The 17654-nt window shown below is 42.3% G+C and overlaps 1 protein-coding gene across 1 annotated transcript in view; it reads left to right on the forward strand.

Annotated features, from left to right (window-relative positions):
• Phlpp1 (PH domain and leucine rich repeat protein phosphatase 1) overlaps positions 1-16244 on the forward strand; it is a 226459-nt gene extending 210215 nt beyond the window's left edge. Inside the window, exons 15-17 of the mRNA XM_050119746.1 lie at positions 8711-8905; positions 11119-11347; positions 14007-16244. Coding sequence (XP_049975703.1) covers positions 8711-8905; positions 11119-11347; positions 14007-15167 — 1585 coding nt within the window. The 3' untranslated portion in view covers positions 15168-16244. The remainder of the gene's footprint in view (positions 1-8710; positions 8906-11118; positions 11348-14006) is intronic.
• Positions 16245-17654: the final 1410 nt, after the last annotated feature.

Here is a 17654-nt window from a genome sequence, read left to right on the forward strand (position 1 = left end):
GGATAATTTTTCTAATGTGTTCTTGGATTCGGTTTGCCAGTATTTTATTGAGAATTTTTGCATCAATATTCATGAGTGAGATAGGCCTGTAATTCTCTTTCTTGGTTGGGTCTTTGTGTGGTTTTGGTATCAGGGTAACTGTGGCTTCATAAAAGGAAATTAGCAATGACTCTTCTGTTTGTATATTGTGAACTACATTAAGGAGTATAGGTATTAGCTCTTCTTGGAAGTTCTGGTAGAATTCTGCATTGAAACCATCTGGTCCTGGGCTTTTTTTGGTAGGAAGATTTTTGATAACAGTTTCTAGTTCTTCACAACTAACAGGTCTATTTAGATTGTTCACCTGGTCTTGGTTTAGCTTTGGTATATGGTACTTATCTAAAAAACTGTCCATTTCTTTTGCATTTTCCAGTTTTGTGGCATACAGGCTTTTGTAGTAAGATCTAAATTCTCTGAATTTCCTCTGTGTCTGTGGTTATGTCCCCCTTTTCATTTCTGATCTTAATTATTTGCGTGTTCTCTCTTTGCCGTTTAACTGGCATCATTTGTTGAAGATAACGATTTTTTTTTCTCCAGTGTATGCTTTCAGCATCTTGAACAAAAATCTTGTGACCACAAAGACTATGGCTGTAGGAAGAGGGGGTTGCTTGTTAGTTCCTGGCTGCTCAGCCCTAAAATAATCACACAGAAACTTGTATGCTTGGCCCATTATCTCTGACTTCTTATTGGCTAATTCTTACATCTTAATTTAACCTATTTCTATTAATCTGTGTATTGCCATGTGGCAGTGGCTTACCCGCAAAGATTTGGCATGTCTGACTCTGGCAGCTCCGTGGTGTCTTCATGACTCTGCTGTCTTCTTACCAGCATTCCATTTAGTTTTCCCCACCTACCTAAGTTCTGCTCTATCAATAGGCCAAGGCAGTTTCTTTATTTATTAACCAGTAAAAGCAACACATAGACAGAAGGACCTCCCACACATTTCCCCTTTTCTGTTTAAACAAAAAAGGAAATCTTTAACTTTAACATAGTAAAATTACATATAACAAGACAGTTATCAAGCAAGAATTACAGTTATAGTATTTATATATACATTATCTTTTATAACTAAGGAAAACTATAACTATAAATTCTTTAACTCTATCAAAGACTCCAGAAGGATATAATATTACCTAAGTAAGCAGGAAGTACATTGTAAGCAACTTCCAAAACTCTTGAATTGACAGAGACTTCTCGTGGCCTGGACAGTCACTTAAAGTTCCTCTGTACCATTGGAGCATCCATCTTCAGCCTACTGGCCCATAATATCCAGCAGACATTTTCACGACACAGAAAATTTTAAAGACAGTTTTGCTTATATTGGCAGTTTGCCAGTCACTTTCTTTTGTATCCTGCAGAATGTCTAGTAGAGTGTTTAATGAAGCAGGAACCCCAAAGGACCATCTCAACCTATAGGCAAGTTCAGCAGTCATTTCTCTGTAGGTCCTGTATGCTCAGTTAAGCAGTCCAGGCAAGAGCAGTTTCTTGCCCAATTGGCTAGCAAACTCCATAAGAAGCTTCTTTGATGCTCATCTTTTTCTTGAAGTTATTGGTGCTGCCAGGAGCAAATGTGTTTCACTGTCATGAAAAGTCCTAAGTTCTTAAACATTTTAAATGCCATATTTTGAAGGTTTCTGAAAAAGTTGAAGAATACCTATCTAACTGAAATATATCTCTATACATCTAGAAAATCTAACTAACATGACTACAAGCTTTACTATAATAGATGATTATCTATTAACTTATATTTTTAATTATACATTATATTTTTAAATGAGCTACACAAACAATTCCTTATTCAAGAACAGAAATACATATACATATAAGAAAATTGATCTTAAATTTATATCAATAAACCAAGATCCATATCAGTACAAGTTATTTATATCTATATCATACCCCCTTTAAATGTAGACAAACATTTATAGACCATATTTGGAAATATGGGTGTAGTTTTGTTCATACTGTTTTCTGCTGATTGGAGGCACTGTTAATTAGGCCTTTCATGGTGTATCCTATATGCTAGGTTCATCTCAGTCAACAGTTGGGTGAAGTAATTTTTTTGAGTGTTTACGGTGACCTTTCAGGGGGGTCTTGGTCCATCATACCACACCAATCTGGAAGCAATCCACAGGTTCTCATCCTCTGTAGAAACGGAAGAACCTCTTTTCCAAAGCAACATATCCTTAGACTCAAATTTTAAAGTCAAGATACCTTTATAATATACATGCTGGTTTAGTTTAGCAGCCCATACAATGAAATGTCTCTCTGTACTTAGCTCCTTTACAGTGAAAAAATTCAGAGAAAACACAATAATGTACATACTCCAGACTCTCTCTGTATATTTCATCTTTACGTGGCTTATTTTTCCTTTACTCCTTTTAATCTATGACTGTTTGTACTTTGTCTCTTTAAAGACTTTTTTTAAAAACAATTTACTTTTTTTAACTCTCTATACTCTTTTTCTTCTCTCTCCCAAGCCTATGTACATTTATGCAACACTGTGATCCATTTAGAGTTGTTTTATTTTTGAATCTGTCCTTATTGCATTATCTGTAATTCTTTACTGTCTTGAAGGCTTTTAAAATGGTAAGCAACTTGGTTGCAGCTACTCTGGATGCTGGTTCCACCTGTCTCTACTTTCAAAATGGTGGACGTACCATTGCTGCCTGGTCTGGTAGGAGCTGCGCTCAACATTTTAACTCTGAGAATTAGCATGCAGCACATAAACCCTTTTTATCTGAATAAAAGCTAAATCTGCCATGTAGGGCACTGCGCGGCCTGGAAATATCTCAGTGTAGGGCAGCAGGAATCCTCCATGCTCTCCTGCCTGTGTAAGCCTAGTAGACCTGATCCCACTGTCTGAAACCAATAAAAGCAACACATAGACAAAAGGACTTCCCACACCATATGGCTGCACATATGGGGCCTACACAGGTTCAAACCTCTCAGTTTTTCTTTTTCATAATTTTTGGGGTTAAATGTTTTTATCTCATTTTTCATGTTATCTTCCTTGTTTCAGTTGTGTGTGTACCTAAATGCATGTGTGAATATATGTGTGTTGCTTACAGTGTGTGTCACTTTGTGTGTGTGTATGTATGATGTGTATTTGTATATTAGGGTATGTGTGTATTTGTGAGCATGTGTATGTGTACTGTGTAGGGTGTGTGTGTGTGTTCATGAGTATGTGTGTATACTACTTAGGCTTAGTATAATCTTTTATTTATTGCACCTTACCTCTAATTCTATATCACTTCATAAAGAATCTTAGGAACATCTCAACTTCTGCCTCTGCCTTTGTCCTTGTTGCCTTGTGTTTTACTTATGTGTTTGTTATAAAATTCGAAAATATGCTTTTAGTATTATTAGCTTAATGTTCTGCTTTCTCAAGTAGTGTTTCTCAGCATCAGTATTCTGGACATTCAGAGCCAGGTGGTGACCGGGGAAGAGACCTTCATCATATTTACTGTGGGTTTGAACAGCGTTTCTTGTCTTCATGTGGTAGGTGCCACACTCCCATTGTGGCAGTAAAACATGTCTTTCTCACTTGTTCTTTGTGGTGTACGTCATTGTTCTGTAGACATCAGGTCTCCTTTTGTATTTCTTACAGTGAAATCGTCAGGTGGGAAGTCCTTTTGTTGTACATCTGAAATGTCATCAGTTTTAACTTTTCCAGGCTGTTTTGTGTAGGCGGATTTTCCTTTCCTGCCATCTTGCTCCTAAGTCATGACACAGAGACTTTTATTAATTATGAAAACTTGGCTGATATCTAGGCTTGTCCCACTAGCTCTTATAACTTAAATTAACCCATTTCTATTCATCTACTTGTTGCCATGTGACTCATGGCAGTTACCTATCCTCTTGCATATCTTGTTCCCTTTGTGTTTTACAGTCCTGCCTATGTTTCCTGCCTAGCTAATGACCATGTCATTTTTTTTTATTAAACCAATAAGAAGGTGCCTTGGCAAAGACACATCTTAACAGTGAACAAAAAGATTATTCTACAGCATTTTCCCCTTTTTGTCTGAATATAAAAGAAAGGATTTAACTCTGACATAGTAAAACTATGTATAATAAGAACAATTATCAGATAAAAATTACACTCACAATTTTCAGTCCTTTTTTACTTTGTAATTTGGGAGGAAATACTCCATTATTCATCCTATTTTGGTGAGTCCAAAGTTCTTTAACTGATTTGCCTTTTGTCATTACTAAGGAAAACTATAACTATCTTGTCTTCAATTCCATCAAAGACCCCAGAAGGATATAATATTATCTGAATAAACAGTAATAGATAAAAGTTCAGTGTATACCACTTCCAAAATGACAGAGACATCTGGCTGCCTGGACAGAAACCCAAAGTTTCTCTATAACATTAGGGTGCTGTGGGAAATGCTCTTGTACCCTGTAAATATTTGTCACTTGTATTGGTTTAATAAAATACTGATTGACCAGTAGCCAGGCAGGAAGTATAAGTGGGGCAACCAGATTAGGAGAATTATGGGAAGAGGAAAGGCTCAGTCTGCAGTCACCAGGTAGACACAGAGGAAGCATGGTGAGAATGCCTCACTGATAAAAGGTACCAAGCCATGTGGCTAACCATAGGTAAGAATTATGGGTTAATTTAAGTTGTAAGAGCTAGTTAATAATAAGCCTGAGATAACAGGCCAAACCGTTTATAATTAATGTACGCTTCTGTGTTTCTTTAGAACTGAATGGCTGTGGGACTAGGTGGGACAGAAACCTACATTAGGGCATCTGTCTTTGCCCTACAGGCCTATAATATCTGAGAGACCTTTCTGTGAAGCAGAAATTTTTGAAGGACTGATATGCTCTGTCTTAGCAAAGTTGGCAGTCTTTTCTTTGTGTCCTGCCAGTCCAGTTTGGACAGCATACTGTTAGCAGTCAAGGCAAGGGCAGTTTCTTACTCAAATCACTAGCTTTTGATACAAAGAAAACTCCATGTGGAGGTTCTTTGATACCCATTATCCTTTTTGAAATAAATTGATGCTACCATACTTAGATGTATCTTACTGTCATGAAAAGCCTTATATTTTTAAAACATTTTAAATGCCAGCTTGTATAGGTCTTTGAAGTGTTTGAAGATCACCCATCTGTCTAAAATATATCTCTATATGGCCATGAAAACATATCTAACATGACTATAATTTTGATTGTTATAGATGACTACTAGCCTGTATTTCTTTATTATTCTAAATAGTTTTTAAGAACTAAAACTTTATGTTTCATTTTTATAATAGCTATACAGATACAATACCTTAAACTAGAATAGAAACATATACAGTAAAACAAAAATAACTTTAAATTTGTATCAGTAACCAAAACCCATACCAATGTAAAATATTTGAGACTATTGATTGTTCAAAAGTAAACTCAACAATCTACCCTTTTGTTCTATTATTGAATTTAACTCTTTTGTTTAGCGTTTTTCCTGACCATGACCAATAACAGTTTGTAACCAACCCTCCAAAATGCTGACAAGCATCTGTAACCCATCAAATGATCAAAAACCACCACCACCACCACCCCCCGCCTCTAGGGAATGTGGGCATTGTGTTCTCTAGACTGTTTCCTATTGTTTGGTGGCACTAGCATCTTTAGGAGACCCTGGAAATACTGGGATAATGGTCAAGTCCTGGGATAAGTTAGCTATATTATTTGTTGTCCAGTCTTTGTGCAACAGGAAAGTGTAAGGCTTATCTGAAGTCCTGACTAGAGTACTCTGTGAGTCTTGACCATCTCAATCAAAAGCTTTGAAGTTGTTCTGTTTGCAGAACTCTGAGGAACCTACAACAGAGGCACTCTGAGAGACTGGATCATCAGGGCCACCTGTTTTCATTGGTGTCTAGTCCCCTTGTTCTGAAAACACATAAACTTTTAAAGGTAACATGCATATCTGCATTAACACAGTATGGAATGTGTGGTGTGCACAAGTCAGTTAAAGATGACATTTTTGTTTTATGTTTAAGCAGGTAAAAGACAGCTGTAAACTTTATAAGGGTGTTTGGACTGTATAATTAAACTGCAATATGTATCTCTATCATGCCGTATGAACAGATGGCATGTAATAAGTCATGAGGATTTTGTAGCTAATACAATTGATCATGTCTCATCTTATCTCACTGCTGTTCCCTTGTCAAGCGAACAGCTTACACATCACCTGCCCTGCAGTCTTTCCCAAGGCAACACATTACCCAACTTTCATTTTGAAGTTAAGATATTTTTAAAATATATAGGTTGGTTTAATTTAGCATTTTCTATAATTCAGTGTCTTTCAGCATCTATTATTTTATGTACATTTGCATTTAAAAATTCAAAGTTAATGAGACACCATATAGGGTCCAGACTCTCTGTGTATTTTCAATTCTTATGTGACTTAGTTTTTAATTTTACTTTACTCTTTCTTTGAAAATTTTACTTTATTTTTTAAACTATTTTTTCTATGAGTATCTATACCCTTTTTATGTTAAGCCTACACACATTGTTATACACACTGTAATCTGTTAGGTTTTTTTTTTCCATCTGAACCAACTTTACTGCATATTTGTAACCTTATCTGTCTACTTGAGCAAAACCTTAAACCTGCTTCGTGGTTTAGCTCTTGGTGCACTGGCAACTCACGCACACTGGCACCTCCAGGAGACATGTCTCTGTACTGAAGCTGGCACAAGGGAGCACCTCCAGGAGACGTGTCTCTGTACTGCAGCCCGCACAAGGAAGCACCTCCAGGAGTCAGGTCTCTGTACTGCAGCCGGCACGAGAGACAGGAGACCAGGAAGTCATGTTTGGCTTCATTTCTTTGTGTTTAGAAACTTTTTTTAAGCTTTCTCAGGTCTTATGTGGATATATGTGACTAGATATTGGTCATCATATGTAGGTGGATTTTTCTGTCCCTCCTGGCAGCTACCAAATCACAACACAGAAACTTCTTACTATAAAAACCTAGCCATAGTTAAGGCTTGTTACTAACTAGCTCTTACAACTTAATTTAACTTGTATCTTTTAATCTATATTCTTTTATGTGGCTCAGTTACCTTTACACTCTGTATGCTGCATGTTGCTTCCTCTCCATCTGGCTGACAATTCAGCCTTCTCTCCAGTGTTCTCTCTACACCTAGAATCCCGCCTACCTATTGGTCATTCAGCTTTTTATTAAACAGTTCTGAGTAACACATCTTTACAGTGTACAAAAAGATTATTCCACAGGTCTTTCACTGGTTTGGGAATCTAGACTGCTTTCTATTTAGTACTGGAAGATGCTGTTCTATAGTCACCTGCATTTTCGCCACAGGGAGAGTCTGTTGCAATTCTGGCTTTGCACCGCAATCCACCCTCCCACCTTCATGCTAGTTTTTTAGTAGTTTGCTTTTGTTAAGTTTTTCCCCTATAACTCTTACAAGTAGTTTGTTGACCTCCTTGTATCTGCAGGTTTATAGTTTTCATCAGATTTGAAATTGTAGCTATAAATGTATGAAGTTATTTTAAGTCCTCCGCATTCATTAAGCTTTCTGACGTTGTCCCACCACTCTCCTACCAAGTCCTCTTTCTCTGTTCTGTCTTCTTTAGCTGTTGTTTTGTGGGATTTGTTGGCAGGGTCTTGCCATGTAGTTCAGGCTGGCCTTGAACTTTTGATTCTCTCACTTCCGCCTTTCAAGTGCTAGGATTATGTGTGTGTGCTGCTGTGCCTGGTTTCTTGGTTTTATATTGGAGGCAGATCCTGCCTTCTGGTTTTCCACAGCCAACACTGTTGTCTTCTTCCTTCAGCTCCAGGGCATAACCAGTAAATAAGCAGGGTGAACACCACTGACTGAATGCTGATCTTTTCTTTTATTAAACATTTCACATTCTTTATTTCCTCCCCGTGTTTAATCTGTCACTTTATTTTGATGTGAGAGTTCTCCTTGATAACTATTTATTGTATGCATGTGTAGGTAGGAGATTGTGTTCTAATAATATTTATCATTCCTCTTACTCTCCAGTTTTTATTGCCATTAAAAATAAAATTGGAGCTGGAGAAATGGCTCAGCAATCAAAACCACTTAAACTCCTCTTGCAGATAATTCAGGCTCAGTTCCTACTCTGACTTCCAGAACCCATGTCAGGACACTTAGGCTGCCTGCAACTGCATTTTGAGGGAGGGTGATGCCTCTAGCCTTCATGTGCATGCACATCCCCAACACCCCCTCCCCCCACACACACACTTAAAAGAAAGTCTTTTTAAATATTAGAAATAGGATCTGGAGTGGCCATTCCACAGTTAAAAGCACACGCTGCTGTTGCAGAGGACCTGGGTTCAATTCTAGCACCACATGGCAGCTCAAGACCACCTGCAGTTCCAGTTTAATTGCCCTCCTTGGGAATCCACATGCATTCATGTGGTACACATACATACATGCAGGCAAAACATTCACACCTATAAAATTTAAAAATAAATAATTTAAAAAATATTAAAATTAGAAGAGAAGGAAGAGAGGCAAGCAGAAATTAGTTGATACAAACCATCTGGGATCTGTTAACCCAGATCTTTCTGGAGGCAAGAAGAAACAAACCAGTGCATTCCTTTAAAAAAAATAAAATAAAAAAACAAATGAGTTGTGCACAGGGAAGGAAAGATGAATGGGCTCATCTCAGAAATATTCTTACCCCACAGGCTATGTGTCGCAGCGCTGTCTGTGAATAACTTCCGTGACAACCGGGAGGCCCTCTATGGTGTGTTTGATGGAGACCGGAATGTGGAGGTGCCCTACCTTCTCCAATGTACCATGAGTGACATTTTGGCTGAAGAGCTTCAGAAAACAAAAAATGAAGATGAATACATGGTCAATACGTTCATAGTCATGCAAAGGTAAACAACTAGTTCTTCTTAATTATTGCTTGTTTATTCTAAGACATAGTCTCACTGCATAACCAGGTCAGCCCTGCACTTCAGAGCCTCCTGCCCCAACTTCTTGAGTGAGGGGTTATAGTTTGTGTCCCTGGGTCTGTATTCTCGCTCTCTCGGTGTCCTTATGACTGACTGCTATAGCTGCTTTAACACAAGGGATCGACTGCAGTTCAGTTTGAAATGTATTGATGTCAGTCTTAAGTCACTTGTCTCTCAGAGAACTGGGCCTTACTGGCTTCTGTTGATTCCATATTTTCATCATTTGTAACACCCAGCCTCCCCCAAACTACAGGCTCCTTAGACCTCCTCGTATGGTGGAGGTATGGACCATTTCTATCCCAGTTAGTTGACCAATAGGAAATGTTTTCACTGGTTTAAAATTGAATGGGTCAAATTTAAGGCTAGAGTTAGAACATTCTTTATGTGTTACCCAGTATGGAAGCAAGTGTTGCAGACTCCTAAGCTGCTACCTGTCACTCACACCTACACCAGAGCTTTGGGTCAAATGCTGTAAGGACTCCTTCTCTCAAAAGAATTTTCAGTCATCTGTCACCTTGAGAGCGTTATAGGTTGTACTGGAATTGCCTCACTGTGAAGTGTCCTGCAGACCCTGCTCTTACAGGATCTAAGGATTCTAGTGTTTCACGGTTATAGCAGCATCGGTGCCTTCCTCTGCTTCCTTTCCCCATGGATAATCTGACAGAGATGATGGCTTTGTAACCAAGGCAGATAGTGTCTGCTATGGAACGGTGCCCTGAGCAGCCCTCACAAAGAACTGTAACAGGCAGGTTTCTGGCTCTTGCTTCCAATGCACCCCATCTACCAGATTCCTAGTGGGTCCAGACAGCAATTGAGCACAAGTTTTACCAAGTTAAATAGTCTAATTACCTTACGTGCCCTGAATTTTTCCTAGTGGGATAGGCATTGCTGCTCTTCAGATCTTGCTTGTAAAATCAAGGTACATAGAGTTGAAGCAAAGTGCATTAAGGCCTAATAGGCTGTCAGGATCCTGGCCCTCCAGTCCTGACACCCCCTAGATGCTTAGCCACCACCCTGTCCCATGACTGGAAACAAGTCATACACAGGCACACATATATGTACACATACAACACATACCATGTGTGCACATGTACACACATATGCACACCCTATACATAACCCTCTAGCAGGCTCTGGTTGCAAAAGCCCCTCCTTAGGAGGATCAACTTTGTATATTTGAAAGTAATGCTGTCTTAAAGTGTACACTGGTCAGATATAGCCATGGGTGACTGGAAGCTAGAATTTAGATATGTATATACTAGGCCTACTTGCTGAGTCTTCTTGGTGACTTTTATCTCTTAGTTAACAGGGTATAGAAGCAGTGAGCACTTCAGTCTTTAAAGTAACTGCCTATTTTTTGTGCCTTGTTGTCAAGGACATATGGCTAGGCTATTCCCAGGTGCTTAACTTAGTACTTCAGGGTGGCAGCTTTTTGTTTTGTTTTATGACTGTCAAGGCTCATTATAGGAGCCTTGGAGGAATGACATTGGTGGGACTTGCAATCCGTGTTCTTTGCACTTTTTGATGGTCAGCATTTGTAGGTGCTTCAAATGTTCAATAAGGACATGGGTTAATAGACAAATAGAAGGATAAAGCAAAAACACATGGTGGTTGATACCAGAATGCTGTCCCTGTATGCTTTATAGAATAAAGAGTGCTGATCAAGAAATTCTTGGCTGTACAGGGCAAGAATAGAGCCTTGCCCTGATGCTTCAGAAGGATGATGCTTAGGGTTACTTCAGTGTCTGCGTGGACATCCTGTGTCTGTTCCTATTCTGATTTATGTAGGAACAGAGATGCTTTGGAGAAGTGGGTGGCGAGAGAAGCAGCACCTTCTTGATGTTTTGGAATGTACTGCTGGGGCCACATAACTGACGCAAGGCAGCCTGCTGGACACAGCAGGCCAGGACTAGCAATGTGGGCTTTTAACAAAAGCTGACACTTCCCTCCACATATGAGCAGACATGTGAGTGTGTTTGCTGTCAGATTCCAGAGACCTTTTTCTTCTGAGAAGCCAAGTGGCTTTAGTGGAAAGGGCCAAGTCTAATCGCTGGTCCTGTGCACTGATGTAGTCCTTTTTTTATGAACAAAATGTGCTGAGGTATCTGAATGTTCACCCTTTTCTTTGGGTTCAGGAAGCTGGGAACTGCTGGGCAGAAACTTGGGGGTGCTGCCGTCCTGTGCCACATCAAGCATGACCCTGTGGACCTTGGAGGCTCCTTTACACTGACCTCTGCAAATGTTGGCAAGTGCCAAACGGTTCTCTGTCGAAATGGGAAGCCGCTGCCTCTGTCCAGATCATACATCATGAGCTGTGAAGAAGAGCTGAAGAGAATTAAGCAGCATAAGGCCATCATCACTGAGGTGAGGTTTTCCTCAGACAACAGGGGCACAGCCCCCTCTGGTGGAGGCTCCTCGGGAAACGTTTGTCTTCGGAGGAAATTCAAAATTAAACATTCCCGAGTAAATTCTGTGGTGCTATCTTTAGATTATTGTAGGATATCCCGATGGTTTATTATAGAATAGTAAAGCATTTGTCAGTTGCCATGGAAGCAGAAATACTTCCTGAATACTGTCCCAGTGGATTTCCAAAGGCTGGTTAGGTGGTTGAGAGCTCAACTCCTGAAATCACACTGCTAGGTTGGTGTCTCAGCTTGACCAGTTGCAGGATATGACCTTTAAACCCTAAGTCTTTGTTTTCTCATGTCCAAAGTAGGGGCCTTTTTTAACTTCATATAAACTCTAGTGTCTGAAACAGTGTAACTGCTTCTCTTTGGGCAGTGGAGTAATAACAGTCCTTAGGGGGCAGGACACAAGGCCTCGAGATGTATTTGATCATCAAAACTGGGGTACTGCTGCCACATAGCGAGTAAAGCTAGGTAGGTGTATGAGTAAACAGCTTACAGTGCGGGCACAGTCTCACAACAGAGATTATCTGGTCCCAAATGGCAATAGTCCTGCCGGTGACAAACCCTAGAATAACCGTGCAGCGTGAATCCTTGTCAGCGAAACTTCCAGAGTAGCTTCTGTGGCTCTTCATTTACTAATTCGCCAGCATGGTGGTCACCCAACATTAGCCTGGAGACACCCAGAGATACGTATCTGCCCACAAGGCCTAGCTTCTCCTACAACAATGGGTTGTAGGGTGAAAGCTAGTGTCCAGAAGGGGAAAAGGGAGCTGTGTTGATCAAGTACCCAAGAAAGGCACAAGCCTGCCATGAGACTATAGAAGTGAGTCCACGTATAAGCTTAGTTCTTGTCTGTTCCAGTTGCTGAGGATTAAAGGAGATGATGAACAAGTTAGGGCACAGTCTGACATACAGAACACAGTGGACTACGTGGTCACTGTTACGTGCCAGCTCTGAAGAGTAAGATGTCTGCTGCCTGACTCGCAGTTTGCAGGTCAGCGTGTTTCCCCCTTTTCTGTGCTGCTTCTCTTCCTCACTTTCATCTGCCCTGCTCGGTCTTCAACAACGAGGACTTTTCACTTGGTTGCTTCTGTACCTTGAAGATGTTCTCAAAGCACACACTGATGAGAAACCTGAAGGGTGGCTGGAGCAGCAAGGGTGATCTTGCCAGATCCCACACCAGGCGCAGCAGATTTTCTTACTAGAGTCGAGGGAATGTAAAACTACTTGAAAGCCTGTTTACTCTTCTTAGTACCTATACTGCCACCTTATTGTAAACATGGCTGGTGAGGTCATGTTCATGGGGAAAGGCAGCCAAAAGCCCAGGTGGAGGCAGGCGGTGGGGCTGAGGGGCAAGGGTATTCTCTGGCAGAAGCTTGCTCATCCAGAGGCTCACAAAAGTTGCATTTTTCATTGTGGAACTTTCTGTGGGAAGGAGTGTTAAAACTAGGACATAGGATAGACATGGCTGCAAGCCTAAGCCCCTCAAACCTGGAAAGTAGAGAACACAGCTGCTGCATGTAGCTAGGATCTAAAAGTGCTCACCTTTTACCCAGGCAGTTGGCCTGGATTTGGCTGCTGCTCTAAACAGCATGAGCCATCTGAACTTTGCTATCTACGTTTGTCCTTGGAAGTTGGGTTCAAGGAAATCATAAGAACAGATACTTCTGCCAGGCAGTGGTGAGACACACCTTTAATCCTAGCACTTGGGAGGCAGAGGCAGGTAGATCTCTGAGTTGGAGGCTAATCTGGTCTTCAGAGAGAGTTCCAGGACAGCCAGGGTTTACACAGAGCAACTTTATCTCAAAACAAAACTAAATAAATAAAAAGAATGGGTAGTTCTGTTAGCATCGCCTTTTCAAATGTATGTGATTTGTGACCCAGCTACAAATGTCTGGGTGCCACACAGGACCCCCTTGCCTTTCCATGTGCTGGCTGTGCCAGTAACAAAGGTGTGACGTTAATCCATCCTTCCCCAGGTGCATCTCCGGGTGACTTACCTTTCTAAAAGCTAGTGAGCATGCATGTAATGTGAGGCTGGACGTCAGTTTGTATAGTGGCGTTTCGTTTGTATTTACCTGAAGATGAGAGAGTAAAGCAGCCCCACTGGTCAGCCATGCAGACCAGGCAGTGGTGTCACACACCTTTAATCCCTTAGCCACACTAGTTGCCATAGAAACCAGGTGTTGCATGCATTTATTCCCAGTGGTGCACGCCTTTAGTCTCATCCCTAGAGATTAGAAGATGGAAGGAGACAGCTCTCAGTCACAGTCTCATTCTGAGATTCCTGGAGGCAGGATCGCCATTTTCAGACTGAGGTCGAGGTAAGAGCCAGTGACTGACAGTTTTGCTTTTTGGAGCTTCGGGCAAGCTTTATTTATTAAAGTACAAATAAAATGCCAGTACAGCTTGTCATGGAGAGCTAGGTCTTGCCATCTAGTGTGAATGTGGGAATGTGGTCCCCACTAAAGGAACGGCTGACACTCCCTTTTGCCCTGCTCCTCCCGAGCCCCGACCTACACTTTAATCACTCCGTGTAGGCCCCTTGCCTGGCATGGCCCTCTGCTCAGTAGCCACGTGTGCTCTTTCCTTAACTGTCTCTCTGGAAATTCTAGGATGGCAAGGTGAACGGAGTGACAGAGTCCACACGCATCCTGGGCTACACCTTCCTCCACCCCAGCGTGGTGCCTCGGCCCCATGTGCAGTCAGTGCTTCTGACTCCACAGGATGAGTTTTTCATTCTGGGCAGTAAGGGACTGTGGGACAGCCTGTCCAGTGAGGAGGCTGTGGAGGCCGTGCGCAATGTGCCGGATGCTCTGGCTGCTGCCAAGAAGCTGTGTACTCTGGCCCAGAGCTATGGCTGCCATGAAAGCATCAGCGCTGTAGTAGTGCAACTCAGTGTCACGGAAGACAGCTTCTGCTGCTGTGAGCTCAGTGCTGGAGGAAGCATGCCACCACCTAGTCCAGGCATCTTCCCACCGTCTGTCAACATGGTGATAAAGGACCGCCCCTCCGATGGACTGGGTGTGCCATCCTCCAGCAGTGGCATGGCCTCTGAGATCAGCAGTGAACTCTCCACCTCAGAGATGAGCAGTGAGGTGGGCTCCACGGCCTCTGATGAGCCCCCATCTGGAGTCCTGAATGAGAACAGCCCCGCCTACCCCAGCGAGCAGCGCTGCATGCTGCACCCAGTCTGCCTGTCTAACTCCTTCCAACGTCAGCTGTCCAGCGCCACTTTCTCCAGCGCTTTCTCTGACAATGGCCTTGACAGTGATGATGAAGAACCCATTGAGGGTGTCTTCAGCAATGGCAGCCGGGTAGAGGTAGAAGTGGACATCCATTGCAGCCGGGCCAAGGAGAAGGAGAAACAACAGCATCTGCTTCAGGTGCCAGCTGAGGCCAGTGATGAGGGCATTGTCATCAGTGCCAACGAGGATGACTCAGGTTTCTCCAAGAAGGGAGACTTCTCTGCTGTGGGGACCATTGGGCGACGCAGGGCTAATGGCTCTGTAGCACCCCAGGAAAGGAGCCACAACGTGATAGAGGTAGCCACAGATGCACCTCTCCGAAAGCCGGGAGGCTATTTTGCAGCCCCAGCTCAGCCAGATCCAGATGACCAGTTTATCATACCCCCAGAGCTGGAGGAGGAAGTCAAAGAGATCATGAAACACCATCAGGAGCAGCAGCAGCAGCTGCCACCACCTCCACAGCTGCCCCAGCCACAGCGGCAGTTCCAGGCGGACCACCTGCCAGACTGTTATGACACACCACTATGACCCAGTCTGAGTACTCTTTTAAACAATAAACTAACCAGGAAGACTGAGAGTCTCCCAGGCTCACATTAAACCAGGGGTGTTACTCCATGCCCTTCTCCCAGACACTGCCCCTCCTGTCTCTGCAGCTCATCTGTAGGCTCTCTTTGTATTGGTTACTTTAATAATTACCACTTTTCTTCTAGTGACACTTTACCAATATGATTTAAATTTGTTAACTTTTTTCCCTAACATATCAAATATGTAAAGACAAAGAACAAAAGGTTTAATATATTACAGAGAAACAGTTAATGATAATGTAATTTTTAAAAATTACTTTTTGTTTTATTTGGAAGGCAGGGCAAGTTGCCATTGCTAAATGACTTAATATTGTAATTGTGTATTTCTTTGTGGGGAAAGGCTTTTTTTTTTTGTCTTGAAAATGATAGACATTTGTAGAATATGGAGACTAACTCCTAGGAGTTGCTTTACTCTGTCAGGTGACGTAAGTCACTGGGATTCACTAATTTTCTCTGAGAGAACAGTTGATTGAGAAATTTCTATTGTAAATAGCTCCGTGCTGCATAGTGATGCTTAAGTGTTTGTAGTCTTGGCGGAAGGACACAGTCTAAAGAACTGACTTCTGCCCCTTCTGAGGAGCCTTCCCTGTCCCGTCCCCTCCTCACTCATCCTCAGTGTGGGCCATTTGGTGAGCGTGTTTCTGTGTAGATATGTGGTTCTGAGGTCATTGGACAAGAGCCTGCTCTTGGGAACCCCAGAATATTTTGCAGACACTTTTTTTCCCCCGAGACGGGGTTTCTCTGTAGCTTTTGGTTCCTGTCCTGGAACTAGCTCTCATAGACCAGGCTGGCCTCGAACTCACAGAGATCCGCCTGCTTCTGCCTCCCGAGTGCTGAGATTAAAGGCGTGCGCCAGCACTACCCAGCTAACACTTTTTAATTGTGTTCCTTCCTGCTGCCACAATCAGCATGACTGTATAGAGTCCCTTAGATTGTCTACACATCCAGAGTTATATTGAAGCAGAATGCACAAATGGACATGTCATAATTTTTGTTATAATAAATATGAAATTTACAAGCACTGGATCCATGAGCTTTTGTCTCAGCACCCAGGTATATCTTACAGTCATACCAGCTTGCATTTGAAAGGAATAGATGCAAGATTGAGATTCACCAACATTATGGGCTGCAGTTTGTGTGTTTCCTTAATAGTCAACAAGTTTGGCTGCAGAGAATGAGGTAGGAAAATTGACCTTCTGGTCATCTATATACACAGCTGGTGTTATCCTTTTCCTCTTATTATGATACAGTGAAGACACTAAAGGGGGGCTAGTTGGAGATTGCATAGGGGAGAGCTCATGGGAAGCATCTATTCCTGCAGAACCACGTTGGCTTTCAGTTCTTCCAGGAGATCATATGAACGGGTAATGTACCTTTTATTGTGACTGCAAAGCAAGAGCTGTATGTGGAAGACAGGTGGCTTCCATTTCTATCTGTCTCCCCTCAGGTCTGCCCGGAATAGTATTGAACTAGCCCAGACCACTAACTGAGGCCACAGGAGAAGGGCTAGCTCCTTCCAGCACAGTGCTAGACCCAGTACTGAAGGAGTTGGATTTCCAAAATAGGCAGACACCTTCTTCCTTGCACTGGAAGTGACATCATCTCAGGGCCTGACCCTGCCCCGTTCTCTAGCCCTTCCATCCCTTATTCTGCATCACACCATGCGGGTCATGGGTCAGAGAAGCCACACACAAGTGTCTAGTTTTTCCCAGTGCCTTACTTCCTGTCAAGCTGGGCTAGCTTTCCAGATTCCCACTTTAGCAGAGTTCACATGTCACCTTTGTGGAAGAGCCTGTGGAGGGTGTCAGAATCAGGGAGTACTCGTGGACTACTTGATGGCACCAGAGGCAGCTTCCCACCAGGACCAGCAAAAGGATGTGGGCGAAAGCAACAAGACGGAGGTATGTGTGTGTTCCCCGGTTCCTTCAGGCTTGCATCTCTGTCCATTCTGTCATTGAGACACTGTGTACACACTGCATATGAAAACTGTGGAGATAGAAGTCCCTTTGGAAACCTGGGATACCTAGTACCTGAAGAGGGGAAGTTTCTTCTGTTGCATCCATGTGAAGGAACTAAAGAGGTACAGACTTACCAACTGGTAAGTCTCCATGCTTTTATGTAGGAGCCTCCCCAGTTAGTTCCTAAGAAGAATTTATTCAGTTCTTGTAACAGGACAGCTTTTCTCCCGCACCAAATTCTGTTCACCAAGATACCTGCTAATACTATATGTAAAGCTGCTTATAAAATGAAGTGGGTTTTGAGCTTTAAAGTACTTAAAACTTGAAGACCCCTGAAGCCGTGACATCAGCACAGTGAGTATTAAGGAGAAAGGGTTTCACTGAGGGTGTATTCGCCTCGGTGAGGAAATCCAGACCACTGGGAAAGTTTGTGGAGGGGAAGAGGAACTGGGAACCACATGGGAGCACGAGTA

Source organism: Alexandromys fortis, unplaced genomic scaffold, assembly GCF_014885135.2.
Source record: "Alexandromys fortis isolate MF-2015 unplaced genomic scaffold, M_Fortis_MF-2015_v1.1 scaffold_96, whole genome shotgun sequence".
Classification (NCBI taxonomy): domain Eukaryota; kingdom Metazoa; phylum Chordata; class Mammalia; order Rodentia; family Cricetidae; genus Alexandromys; species Alexandromys fortis.